Below are 14,089 nucleotides of genomic sequence, written 5' to 3'. Positions count from 1 at the left end.
ATTGAAGAGCTGCTCTGTGCTCCCAGCAGCAGGTCTGTCAGAAGGGCTTTACATGGTGTCAGTGCATGCCACGGGCAATGCTGACCACAGCTGACCTCAAATCTGGCATTTAGAGAACCTGTCCTGCTCCAGAAAGAGACCTGTGATGCTTTTTCAGCTGTACTTGCTTAATGAATATTAAAGCATTTTACAGTGACCTTTCCACATGTACAGCTACCTGTTAGAGGCTAATGCTTTTACTTCCAGTGATGTTAACAGCAATGCTGCAGAAAAGTGATTGTACTAAACCAGTGTAGAGCAGAGGCTGGTGTTATAATTGCTTTTTCCTATCTTCTATGCAGAGCATAATAACTGTGAAGACTTACTACTCAGCAAATGCAGGCTGAAAAGCAGCCTCCATTTTGGCAGTCACCTCGCCTCCAGTATAGTCTGTACCCTGTTGAAATCTTTACTTATTCCTCATTTGAGATTTCCCCCCACCCCTTCTGTGATTTTGAATAAATGCAGTTTAATTTTCAGTGACGCTTGTTTAAAATGTAGGTGAGAGCATAAAGGCTTCACATAGCTCATATAATCATGCATTCTCATTCCTGTAATATGGGAATTTTATGTAGCCCCTTTCTACTTTTTTAAAAAAATCCAGTATTAAAAGCCCCAGCAGATGCCACAGCATGTAGCCAGCAAACCTCAGCCAAGTGTCCACCTGTGCAAGACATATAGCTTTCAATTGCCTTTTGTTGACTCCAGAGCTTGCTTTTCTGCTTTCTCAGTGTCACTACCAGAAACAATGACATCAGTGTTTTAGAAACAGCAGCTGATACCGCTGCTCCTCCCCACCCACCACCGAGCCTCCAAAGCACAACACAAGGAAGATCTGTCAGTTGGTTAGAGACACACAACATAAAATAACGCTGTAAATTGAACAGCTTCTTGGTAAGCTCACGATCACAATTATCTGTCAGCACAACACACACCACTTACTTAGTGCTGAACATACAAAGCAAGACACTTAAGCAAAGATGAAGTGGCCAGGCAATGATCTGTTACCTTTTCCTCTGCGTAAAGGTATACAGAACTAGAGACACACAGAGCACATACCTATTTGTTATACCAACACACTACACTTGTCAAATCAACGCCACACTGCTGCAGCCTTCTACAGCTCATGGATAGCTCAAGCGATGCTTGGATCGGTTTGCAACTTTATGGACAGTTTCTAAAGTGAAGTGAAAGCATAGAACTTAGCTGGTGTAAATCAGCATGACTCCCATTAACCTGCAGGATGTTCTGCCAGCTGATACCGGCCTAAGTTCTCTCCCCTTCTTAACAGGGGAACTTGCAAAGAGAGGTGTTGGTTTTTTTCCATGCTAAGGGCAATTGCAAAGTTACATCCTCATCTGCAAACACAGCATCATCACGCAGGTTACCGCCCTTTTATTCAGGTGCAGTGAATACTATGAAAACCAAAGATGATGCGAGTATGTATAACTGATGCATGTATCTTAGAAGTCAACTTCCTTACCTTGTTACTATTCCAGTTTACTTTATTATTGCTCATTTACTTTTTTGCATTTCAGTTAGGTTAGCCATAGCCAATCGAAACAAAACATTCATTTTAGTAGTGTGCACAAAGTTCTTCAGGATGTCATCTATAAAAAAATGCTGATGTGTCCAGACTGGGGACAGTGCAGAAGATGTATTCATTTGAAAAGAAACCATTTCTATTAAAACGAAAGAGGTAAATACATTAAAAAAATGTTGAGCTTCCCTTGAGAACATGTTCCAAGCCTAAATGAACCAGTGTTGTTTTGGATGATACTCCAAAAATTTCACTGAGGGTTCTACTTACTAAATGTTCTGCATGAAGTAAGGGTCTGTGGGCTGCCAAAGGTGGTCTAGGAGTAGCTTAAGCGTGCAGGTGATACTTGGTAACTGCCAACACTGAAATTATTGGCTGCTTGCTGACTCTAAGGATTAAAACCATCTACCCCCCAAGCCATGCCGACAAAACCATATACTCCCCAACCATGAAAAAGGGGTGCAACTACATTTATTAAACTAGAAGACAGTCTTCTCCAGTGACCTCAGGGTGTATTAAGAGTGAGTGATACTCAAAACAGGATATAAGGTCAACTTCAATTTGTAACTAAGATTTACGATGGGATTTACAATGTGAGATGGCAGTTCACAGCCTTGTTTAAAAAATATTGCAGGTGCCATGTGATTTGTTAAATAAACCCAAACAAATCAGGAAAGAGAATGCAGGTCGTAGAAGATACACGCCATGGAGGCATGCAGACCTCTGACTGCGGGTGGCCAGTTAGTTTTTACAGGAATGATGCCATGAACAAACAGAGCAGCACCTTCCTTCTGCAGACCAAAAGATGCTTTGGAATAGGTCTTCTTATATTTATAGCGAAATCCTCTTAGCTTGACTGGTTTCAGGACATTATCATATACGACTACACAGACACTTATAAAGTGTTCCATAAAGAAAAAAAAATTCCTCTCATTTTCATGCAGATAACTTATTTCTGCAAGGTGCTCGACTGACAGTCAAAAAGAGCAAGCCTACCCACAGAAAGGGATGTCATAAAAAATGGCAAAACCAATTTCATATGATACCGATAACGGCATGTTGAGCATTCCAGGGTCTTGGCAGGGGAATAAAAGCAGGCTCTCTGATGCCAAAGCCACCAGTGTCAATACTAAGGCTGTCAGAAGGCTGTTCCGGCACAGATATTTGTCTATTAAACAGTAAACAGCCACCAGATTATTAACAACTTGCCTCAGCGGGTAACGTGAATGTTATTCCCCCCTGTAAAGTGGGACTTCTCGCTCTTTCTCATCTGTATATATCTAAAAGTTAGGCATCTAGGGTCCCTCCAGGGCTAGAGTGAAAACCAAATCCCTCAAGAGTGACTCATCCCTTTCTGCAGTGTGAACTGCAAAAGCAGCATAAATCACTCCAGCTAGAGGCCCAACTTTTAGATGGATGAAGTGCGGTGAGATAAACCTTACCCTCAGTGTTTAACCTGACTCCAAGGTACCCCAAAACCACACCAGATCCTTTTTGTGAAAGGTGAGCCGAGTTAAGAGTCCAGCTCACACTCATGTTTTTGTTCTCATGCTTGCACGTACCTGGTTAGGTGCTTCTGGTGGCATGGGGGATGGCGATTTGGACTGGAAAGCATCCTGGGACATGAATCCAGAATCATGGGAGGACACACTGGACAGCCTCATGGGTGCCTGCTGAGGCAGATTGGAGCTGCGATAGCGATAGTGTGAACTAGGTGAGTGCGAGTGCGAGCCACTGGACCGGGAATCACTACTGTTAACGCTGTTCAGACTGCTGTGAGAGACAAAAGGAACAAAGAAAGGAAAGGGGAGAGGAAAAGACACAAGGGCGGGGTGGGGAGAGACCCATATACAGTACAATTAACATTCCACATGTCTCTAGCCACAGGCAGCATAAACCGGAAAAGAAAAAATGTTGACAAATTTGAATATATATATATGCACATATATATCAGTAAAGAACCATAAGCAGCTGCAGTATCCCTTGTGATCACAGAGAAAATGGCATTTTACCTTGAATTTCACTCAAATGATCAAACCCTGTAACCACTTAAGAGTTCAAAGTCAGGTTAGGGACGAAGGGATTGCTACACACCCTCTCTAGCATTTGCACAGCACTTGCACAAAAAATTGTCTGCTGCCCGCTCTCTCCTATTCCTGACTTACACCTTGTTGCTCTTGCACCATGTCCCACATTTTCAGTGGGATATCTCTAGCAGGAGGTCCAAAGGCACTGCAGTTCACCTGAAGGTCTGCCTCTAGGCACACCACTGCAGTCAGTCAGCAAGCTAACGTGAGACTTTTGAAAGCACCACAAACCCCCCTGGCTTCAGCGTACTTGGGACAAGTTTGGCTCACATGAAGGCTTTCTGCCAGAAAAAAAAGCATGTGAGGGCACACTGAGTGAAGCCAAGCCTCTGGGTATGTAGCTTTAGTTAGTAAAAAGGTGATCAGAGAATTAAAGCCCCAAATTAATTTCCATGAAAAAAAAAAGATACAATTTTTCCAACAAAGAAATTGCATTTTTAATCTCCAGTATCCATGAATGAGAGCAATGACATGCCAGCCGCAATGTGGACGCCTTTGAAGCTTCCTGCTGGGGTGGCTGAACAGGACTAGCAGGATGCACCAATGTGAAAGCAGCTTCCTACCTCTGCTGGCAGAAGCCCACTGACTAGCTGAAGGGTGGGCTCTAAAGGATACCTGGGTGAGGGCTGCACCTCCTGTTCACAAATCAGAAGATGCACAAGTCTGCCTGGAGCAGGGGAAGAGGAGCTCTTGCTTATTTTACCCATACACAACAGTTTGTTGCCATACAGGATTTACTACACAAGAAGATGAGGTTGATTAGGCACAGATGGTGGATTTTTTGGTTCTTTTTGCCATTTTCTTTTACAGCTTCAGGATATTGCATCTTTAAGCCTGTGCTCATTGCTCTAAATATGCATGTTTTCACATATATATATAAAAGCACTGAAAGTTTTTTTATATATATCTGCATGCAGAGACAAGTAGGTACATAGAAGAAGTCATGTTCATTTGTTCTGACATGCTATAGGTAACTTTGCTCATACACAGGGAACCTGTAGTACGTTACTCAGGAAGCAAACTAAAAGGTAATCATTTGAGAGCAGCTAGAAAGGTGTTGAGCAGAATACACAACAGGATATCTTCCTTTTCAGTAAAAAGAAAGAGTAAATGTAGACACCAGGGTATAGGGGTAACATGCTAAGAAACTGTTTCATGAGAGAAAACAGTTTTTACGGAGAAAGCGTAGACAGAATCCAGTGTTTCAACATATTTCAGGACAGCATTAGACAGCATTAAACAGTCAAAAAAACTTGTATCAAAAAAAAGCATTTCCATCTACCAGACTGATAGGGCAATTGCCAAGGATGTTACTCCTTTTCAAACAGTTTAACTTACTGATTAGTAACAGCTACTTAGAGTAATCTAAAAAGTCATCAATATGAAAAACAGAAAAGGAAATTATGAATGAACAATCTCAGAGCTTAGATCAGTACAGTCTGCTCTTTGATCTGAAATGGATTCAAGAGAACTGAATCAAAAGCATCTTCAAGTTGTCTTGAGTTCAACAGTTGTTCAGTCATGCCCATCCTTTTCAATATTCCCAGTCACACACTTAAAACGGATAAAGACCACAAGGGATTTATTTCACTAAGAGTTGTTATTTAAGATTTATGTATGCATACAAATCCATACCACAGTTTGAACCTGCCTCCCTTTGCCCCCAGACAGGTTAAAATTATGTATTACCAATCTACTTACCTGCAAACACTAGATTTTCTGGACATGGTAGTACTGGGAGAGGATGGAGGAGTCTGATAAGACCAGCTGTAATCAGAACCTTTCAAATCTAAAATTACCTGATGAAAGATAATCAATAGCATCAAGGACGTGGAAAATTTTTCCCCCCTATTAACAGAAAGCATCTGCTTGACATACAACATTTGTCACCACTACAAACTTTCAGAACCAATTGACCCAGTCTCAGTTCTCTTCCAGATTTACACTGTGTATATCGCACACGAGAGTCAGCTTCAGCCTTGGCTTTCCAGGAACTACCATACTTCAACACTAGGGCTGTTATCACAGAAGGAAAGTTCATATTTGAACAGAATAATCTTTAAAAAGTAAACTGGAGATTTCTTTTATGCACGTTGTAAGCTGCTTTGGGTCTTCCTTCCCCTTAAAAAAACCTATTACAGCCTTAGAGTTTAAGAACTGTTGCATTTTAAAAAAATAATCGAAGATACAATATTCAACCCCAGCAGAGCTTCCCTTTTTTACACTTCTAGGTCAATGACAAGGTGATTAAGGTATGACAAGAAAACTGAGTTCACACAGCAGGGCTGTAGAAATAGGTCCTACTTGGAGTCATTTAATGATACGCATTTTCCTATGCATTTTAAGGACAGCATGGAAAAGTGCTTGAATGTTAGACTCCATCAAGCCATCTAATCCCAGCAATCTTGCGACCACATAAAGACAGGGATGCTCAAATGTAGGGTGAGAAGATGACACTCATTCCTCATGAACTCTCAGCAGAAAGTGGGCACCTTCATATACTTCAAAGTGTACTGCAACAGCTTCACGCTGGTCTCATCAAGTACTTCAGGAGCACTGGGTTGGTACTTCCATTTTTTTTTAAATTGCTTATGTTAAAAATGACCTTGCTGCAGTGAAGCATATACCAAACACAAAATTTAGCCACTAAATGCTAGCAGTCAATATTCCTCACAACACAGAAGGAAAACTGGTACAAGCCACAAATGAAAATGTTTTTCAGGTAACAAGAGCTAACCTGTTCACTTGAAGACGGCAATTTGTGTGGATCCATGGTGAGACTTTTCAGATCATCTGATATGGTTTGTAAATGGGTTATTTCCCCTAGCATTGATATTTCTTCTTCCTGAAAAGACAAAAGAGCAAGGCTAATCACAGCCTTGGTTTTAAAAATCAGGCCCATAAGACATTACACGACCTTTTTATTTTTGCTGATGACTGTGGGAATGCCCAACGGAGGCAGTTTTTCTTTGCCCATTAAGCGATCACTTCTTATGAAAGAGGGTTGAAAATATTGAGTTCTATAACTACTTTAAGACTGCTGTAAGTTCTGAGGTCCAGAAATCTTTTCTCTCATCAATGAGACAAATGTCTTGGCCTTCTTTTTGAGACATCTTCAGAAAAAGAGTGGAATTCTTGCCACATTTCAAAAAGATTTAACTTTTCTACATGTAGTCACTGATGTGCCCAAAGGATTTTAACATTGAATGTAAACAGGGGTTAAACCCATGCTTTTTGCTACTTTTTGAGCAACTTTGAGATAAAGGCACTATGCAGGTACAGAGCGTTAATCCATCTATGATTCATTCTGGCTCAAGTTACATCAACAGCTAACTGAGATGATTCCTGCACTGTAAGTTACCATAGTAATTCCTTAACTACCATGGTAATTTCATACAGGTCCTCAGAGTCTGGAATTCACCTCCTCCTGCTCAGCCATAACCTCCCTACTTCTCTAGTCATGGTTTTCTGCTGAGACTGATGCTCTTTGTAAACCTGCATTAGGTACATTTTCCCAGTACACTGGAGACCCTTCAGAAATGCATCATGCTTGCACAAAGCCACAAGCAGTTCATCACCAGGATTCAGACAACCTGAGGTGGTGAAAATATACTCAAACCTTTTCAATGAACTGAAAAAGCTGTCAGATACACGGGAAAGAGCTGCCAGAAAACTGCATGGAAGCAGCCTGCAATCTGTCAAATTCTACACACAGGAGAGGTCTCGAAACATTTATCAGTCCTAGCACTGGAGTAGGAGTACAAAAGATTTATAATAAAATGTGATGTTAAGAAAAAAAGCAGTGGAAAAAACTGCTCAGGTCAGTATGCATAGGGAACTCAAGCCCACTTAAAGTCTTTGCGCCCACTGTCACCCCGTTAGCCATCTTCAAAGTATTCAGTGTCTTCGGTGGCTGAATTACTCCAAATGCCTGCAAGAAAGGTCCCAACTCTCACCACTTCCTAGGCAGAGAGACAGGCTGAACACTGGCTCTAGAAATTCATTCCTAAGACATAACGAGCTACTATTTTTAGAGGCTTTTGGCCACTTAATCTAACATGTGAATTGCACCAACTTAAAATCGAGAGCTCTTACTATCACAGGCCGCAGCATCGAGATGAAAGTACAGAATCGACCACGCTCCTCAATCAGAGCTTTTCTGACAGCTTGCTTCTCGGTTTCTTCAAGCAGCAGGTACTTATCATTGACATCTTGTAAAGCACTATCCAACTGGGGCTGAATGTCACCCCGTCCTGTATGCAGGAAACAATCAAGAGTACATTTTGTCAAAACTGTGTATCTCCGTTAGAGGAAGACCTTATTTTAAGCCAGCACTGCTGCTGGATTGTACTTTTGCAATTCCAAGTCTCAACCAGCATCGTCCCTTAATTCAAATTAGTAAGGTGATTTGGTGATTTTCTTTTTTCCCCAATTAAGTCAAGCACTTCACGGCGTTTATTTTTTTTTTCCTCCTTTTGCACAGAATAGAAAGGCAGCTCAATTCAAAAGGTTTCAACTAGCCAAAGAGCATTTCACATAAGGACTTCCTCAAAGTGTTAGCTGTAGAAACCCTTCACATCATCCTTGCACATCAACATCTTACTGAAAGAGCATTAATCACTAACCCCTAGTGCATTGCCTTTCCTTCCTTTTGTGCTCATGACAATTTAGTGGAGTAACTAAATGAGTGAATGAAACTCCTATGTAAGACAGTACTAAGGACATGTTACGGATCATTGGACCATTGGATTCAAGTACTCTGCATCAGCAACTGCTAAGACAGTTTTCTTCATTCCAAAGTCCAAAACAAAACCAAAATATCAACATATCAAATACATATTAACGTCCAGTATTTGTCTATGGAAATAATAATAAAAAAATCAATCAAAAAGCTTCACTGTGTTAACTATAGTCATTTCATAATAAAACCTTCTGTGACATTTAAGTACCTTATTCTGCTCCACCTGTTTACTGTGCATTGTGCCAAAAATTTATTCCTCTAGGAATGAAGAGCTGCTGCTTAGCCATAGTATTACAGAGCCAAGAATGCTGCAGCTTCAAGGTGCTTTCATGCAGCTTACGCCCCTGAATATTTTAAAGAATGCCAGTTGTCTAAATTTGTCTCAAATCTCCCAGAAACACCGTTGCATGCAAATTAAGTATCCAGGTATATATTCATGCCGCTGCTGCTACATACCAGGAAGATAACATTGAAAAATGTTGAGTGAGTTACAAGCAACTACCCAAAATCAGTTTTTATGGATAATAACCTTTCTGCATGGAGGACTTAAAGCTACAAGGAAGAGGAAGAAAAAAGTCTCTTGATGCATGCAGTTCACAATAAGGATGACTCAAGGTCAGGGTTCCAAAGGAAAACCTTTGCCTTTTTGTTGTATATATTTCTTCAATACTCCAGAGCGAGGTGAAGTCATCAGCTCCCCTGCACTGATACACAGCCAGAGCCGCAGGAAAGAAAGCAGCGATGGAATCAAAGCGAATCACGCTGGCTTAGCAGCATTACAGATTGGATGTAGCCAAATGTCCTCTGTACAAAGTCAGACATAGTCCAGATACCCACAAGCAGAGCTCTGCAATGGATCCTGAAAAGAATCATGTGCAACACAGGCACGGCCACCGCCAAAGCCACCTGGGTACCAAACTACCAGCAGGAACACCCCAGTGTCTGATCCTGTATATTAGCCTCACAGGTGTAATGTGGTCATAAAACTGTTTTGGAAGTAAATAACTTTAACAATAACAGACTCTGAAGTTGCAGTTACCTGCTTCATCTCTCAAAATTAGCATCTGCCAGAAACAAGTTACAGAAGAGGTTTGGATAACTCCCTGAAGGTTCTGTGCTGCCTTCTCCCGTCACCCTGAGGAGACAAACTGCACCTTTCTGCCTGAAGACTGTTCTGTATATTTCAGACCCTTCCCCATACTTTTTTTTACTATCATATAAAGTGATTAAACATTTTGTACTTCTCTGGAGTTGTCCTTTAAAATTCCTTATGAAACTAAAGATCTGCATTATTGCTCAGACCCCTTATTCTGAGAGCTGACTGGAAATTACACCCGGTGAAATAATCTCCTGTTGTTCAAACCTAGATACTGGCTCACTACCATGGATGTACCAAATGTAAGATACATTAGTTGTAAACTAAATGACACACTCATTAGTTCAGCTCTGGAGAACGGCTGTAAATGTTCAGCTGCTCCACCATATGATCATGCACGTAAGGGCAGTAAATCCTTTTTAAATGCATTTGCCTACACAATGAGAAGACGCACTCTTAGAAAGCAACTGGATTCCACTGATAAAGCAGGTTCAATTATAGTGAATTTTGGTAATTTATGTGGCCTTCACAGAGTACCACATCGTGGGCCAGAGCAACAAGAGCACCCAAAACACGGGGCAAAAATAAACCTCATTTACCCCTGTGTAACTCACTTAATTCAACAAAGTTACCAGGATAACCTTCAGGCTGTGTATTTTAATCCTTAGGCACGTGTAAAAAAACTGCACTGCTCTCCAACATCCCCTGTACCTCTACGATGCTTCCATCTTATTCTTTTAAGTGAGTCAGGACATTAACAGACATACCGGCTCCTCACTGCTACTTTCACAGACCCGTTTGACACAAGCTATCTGGGATATAATTCAGAGTGGGAAACAAGCTTAGGTGAATCATTTAGATGAGGCTCTGAAGCCAGATGTTTACATGGTATGGATACAGCTCTCTCCTGACATCTTGCAACTCATCTTTCAGGAGCAGGAAAGCTTTATTAACATCCTGTGAAAGCTCCACAATGCAGACATCAATTTAGCAAGCCTTTTGAAATCAGGCGTAGCTCTTCCCACTCCCTGCATCGCCAGCTGCCTCCCATGGCACTCAGACAGCTCAGGAACCTGAGGGATGAGATCTCTGCCCAGTTTAATCAGTCTTCTTTGTTAAGCACAGCAGAGAACATCCTCTCAACAGCACTCCTGCACCCAAAGGGTGCCAAGGATGTGAGGGCCAACTGCTGGTCACCTCTGCTCCTCACCCACTGTGGGTCTCTGCTAGTTTGAATCCACTGCTTATCTCAGAAGGGAACATCAACCAATGGAGAGCAATGCAGTTCTTTTCCCCTTTGAATTACGAGGACGTCATTTGTCTATGGCATTCCGGACAACTCATTGCACTATTTTTGCTGTGGACATGAGGCACACTTTGATAAGGAACGTCAGCAATTGATTATTCTCTCTAGCCCACATTCTCTAGCCTTCAGGTTACCCATTCGGAAATATTTCCAAACCTACACACCTATTGTAGTGACAGAAAACTTCCAGAACAGTCTCATCACAAAGCAGCTGTAAAAGTCCACCTGGAAGGACACTCCTACCCCAGCTGCAGACAGGTTTGAATGACCCACCAAAGCAATCAGCATCAGCACTGGTCAAAAGCATCAAATGCAGTTCACAGGTCTCTGGTCTGCAACCAGCCAGACATGAACGTGATGCAGGGATAGTTCTGCAGAGCACACCTGCTTGTACTTGGAAGAACAAGTCAACAATCTGAAAACTAAGGAGAAATTCAAATCCAGCCTTTCTCAAGGTGGAGCTTTGGTGCTGTTGAGACAAGCAGAGATGCAAGACCAGAAGTTGTGGGCAGACTTCTCCAACAGCACCACGCTCCAACAACCCAGGGCCTTGTGGCTGGACACTGGCAAGTAACAACTAATGAACTGCAGAGAGCTCAACTGCTTCTCATCAATATTGACAACAATCCACCATTACTCCAAGGACAGTCTTAATATGTCACCTTCAGAGCAGGTGCTTCACATCATGGCATGCAAGAGCTTTAAATGACCAACATGCATTAAAACCTCAGTTTTACAGTGTTCTGTGTGAATCCTGACAGCCTCATGCAGCTTCTTAAATAACCATTGTTCAAAAAGAACTTTAGTAAAGGAAACATATTAGGGAGAAGGAAAAAGGTCAATCTTAATTTTCAACCCATTCATGCCTACATTTTATAAGACAACTTTAGCAAAGCTGTCAGCAACAGCAAAAGGAGAACAATGATTTTTAAACGCTCTCAGTGCAAGTCTGACTGCTAAAGTTACTGCTGTTACTGACAAAGTAATGCAGCAAATATTGGTGACATTATTATTTTCCACATTCTTACTTAAAAGACCGCTCCCTTGCACTTTTTAAGGGGGTCTGCACAGAACCTGAATATTCAATATTGGATACTTTACAGCAGAGTGGCTGAATTTACACTGTATGAGACAATGCAGAGCACACCTCTGCTCATACAAACCAAAGCAGGTTCCAAGTCATTCACTCCCAACCACCTTCTTACAAGAGCATACCTGCTTCAGCTGCCAGGACGAACCACCCCTCTCAGTCCTGCCACAGTAAAAAGCAAACAAACTAATATTGGTCTAGGCTGAGAATTCTGCCACTTTCTGCCATCACAGAAAGGTGGAAAACCTCATTGCTGGGGTTAACTTCAGACACCTTCAGCAACCAAATCTGAGTCTTTCTGGTGGCCACTGGAGATCTGAATCAGCTGCTAATGCTCAAAAGTGCTAAGATGTTCCTTAAAAGTTCCAAGTTACCAAAGGAAACTTCCAGATTGAACCACGAACCAGGAAAAACACACAGTGTGGTTTCAAAAAAGGGGAAAAGCAGCAGGCACCACAACGCCCAGCTCCAGGAGCCCTGCTGAGGCACCTCAGTTGAGTCTCCCAATCTAATCAATCCAGGCTTCTGCAAAGGGCAACACCTACATCATTATACTGCAAGTGGAGGTATGATTATTTCTCTCAAATTCAGAAACACTTTGTTTCATTCACAAGAAGATCTCAAGGCAGGTACTTTAAATTTGCAATACAACTGAAACAGCACTCCAATTTAAACAGATTTGAGATGTGATCAGGCAGCAGAAGAGGAGACAATTGTGATGCTGATTTCCACCCCTTTCCCAGCATGAAGTTAAATATAGTGGTTTCTTATCTATCAGTTAAGAAAGGTGCATGCGATTTTCAGAAAAAAGGGGAACTTGGATCACAGGTTTACAGAGAACAACACTAAGGACTTGAAGCTCTAGACTTTAAAAGTCATATTGACAATAATATTCAATTATCACCTTGATGCCGTGTCTGTTCCATTTAACTTCTCTCCCCACCGTGACACGATTTATCAGTCCATGTTAACCCCTTTCTAAAATAAACCAGAGGTTTATCTACAATACTGATTTTCTTCTTTTCAGTGTTCCAATTAGGTGCCAAAAGAAAATAAATCAAAAGATGGTTTGTTCGTTAAGATTAGGCAATATTTTAATTTCATTAGAAATTAAAGTCTAGGCAGTTAGTGGAGACCAGACACCATAAAGAGGCCACAGCAAGGGCTACAATAAACCAGCCACCAGGGTTACAGCATGGCACAGACTTACCCAGAGCCTCAGCTGTCAGGCAGGTGCGCATGGTGAGAAATTGCAGGACACAAAATTGACACAGAAAGGAAAATAAAAAAAGTCAAACTGGTATTCCAGCATTCCTAGAGTTTAGACATTATCATCAGCGCCAAGACAAGACAGCGAGCAGTTTGGACTATTTTGACTTCTTCCCGTTGCTGATAAAGACAAACCCATTAGCTTTGCTTCCTGATGAGCTGTTGCAAATTAAACTCCTGCTTATTTACCATACGGTTTTATTTTAAAGACTTAAACCAGTTTAGGAACTTTGTTTAGCTTGCAGATTCCTAGGCGAGAACATGTTAACCCGTGCTTCAGAGAAAGTGCACAACACAGACAACTGTCAAACTCTGGTCAAGCTGACGAAGTGGCACGAATCTCATCCCTTCACAGGGAAGAGGGAACTCAAACTTGCAAAACTCTAGGCTGGTGCTGCATTAGTAACCACAGTGCTTTTTGATGTTCTCTACTGCAATTACATTAATAGATTGTTAATTAAATTAAAAGCTAATTGCTGATGCAATGTGGAAGAACATCAAAAAGATTAACCATGATATGTGTATTTTAATTAAAAAACTTTATAAATAAAGTTTTGCAATAAACCTGGCTTGCTGTCAGAATGAGGGGAACTATCAAGAGGCATTCAAAACTCAAGGAATGAAAATAAGTCAAAGAACTACCTCTGGCCACTGATTTTGCAACATGTCTTCACTGAATTTTTATAAAGGGAAGCTTACATTATAAGCTGGGGGGGACACAACGACGATACACCAAAAACATCCTGCAGGCACCACGGCCTCATCCACAAAGGATTTTTTCCCGGCAGCTGGTAAGTATACTCTGCTCATTAGCTTCCCTCCTCCTGAGCTGTATCATACCGACTCCACAGTGACTCCTGGCTCTCACTTCAGTCATCGTGCCGCACAATTTAAAGGAGTAAGACTATCTCCTGGCGGAGA

At 41.5% G+C, this 14,089-nt stretch overlaps 1 protein-coding gene across 22 annotated transcripts in view; it reads right to left on the bottom strand.

The window, feature by feature from the left end:
• The window catches only part of MTSS1 (MTSS I-BAR domain containing 1), a 127,105-nt gene that overhangs the window by 13,137 nt on the left and 99,879 nt on the right, over positions 1-14,089 (bottom strand). For 11 of the 22 annotated variants that reach the window (XM_037381620.1, XM_037381618.1, XM_037381629.1 and 8 more), the window contains 5 exons: positions 13,110-13,121; positions 7,762-7,919; positions 6,404-6,511; positions 5,368-5,465; positions 3,142-3,352 (listed from right to left, as the gene is read on the bottom strand). In XM_037381620.1, coding sequence (XP_037237517.1) covers positions 3,142-3,352; positions 5,368-5,465; positions 6,404-6,511; positions 7,762-7,919; positions 13,110-13,121 — 587 coding nt within the window. The remainder of the gene's footprint in view (positions 1-3,141; positions 3,353-5,367; positions 5,466-6,403; positions 6,512-7,761; positions 7,920-13,109; positions 13,122-14,089) is intronic. The other 11 variants (XM_037381622.1, XM_037381625.1, XM_037381631.1 and 8 more) reach the window with 4 other exon arrangements.

Source organism: Falco rusticolus, chromosome 3, assembly GCF_015220075.1.
Source record: "Falco rusticolus isolate bFalRus1 chromosome 3, bFalRus1.pri, whole genome shotgun sequence".
Classification (NCBI taxonomy): domain Eukaryota; kingdom Metazoa; phylum Chordata; class Aves; order Falconiformes; family Falconidae; genus Falco; species Falco rusticolus.
Note: the sequence above shows the minus strand (reverse complement) of the source record. Positions and strands in the feature narration are given on the sequence as shown.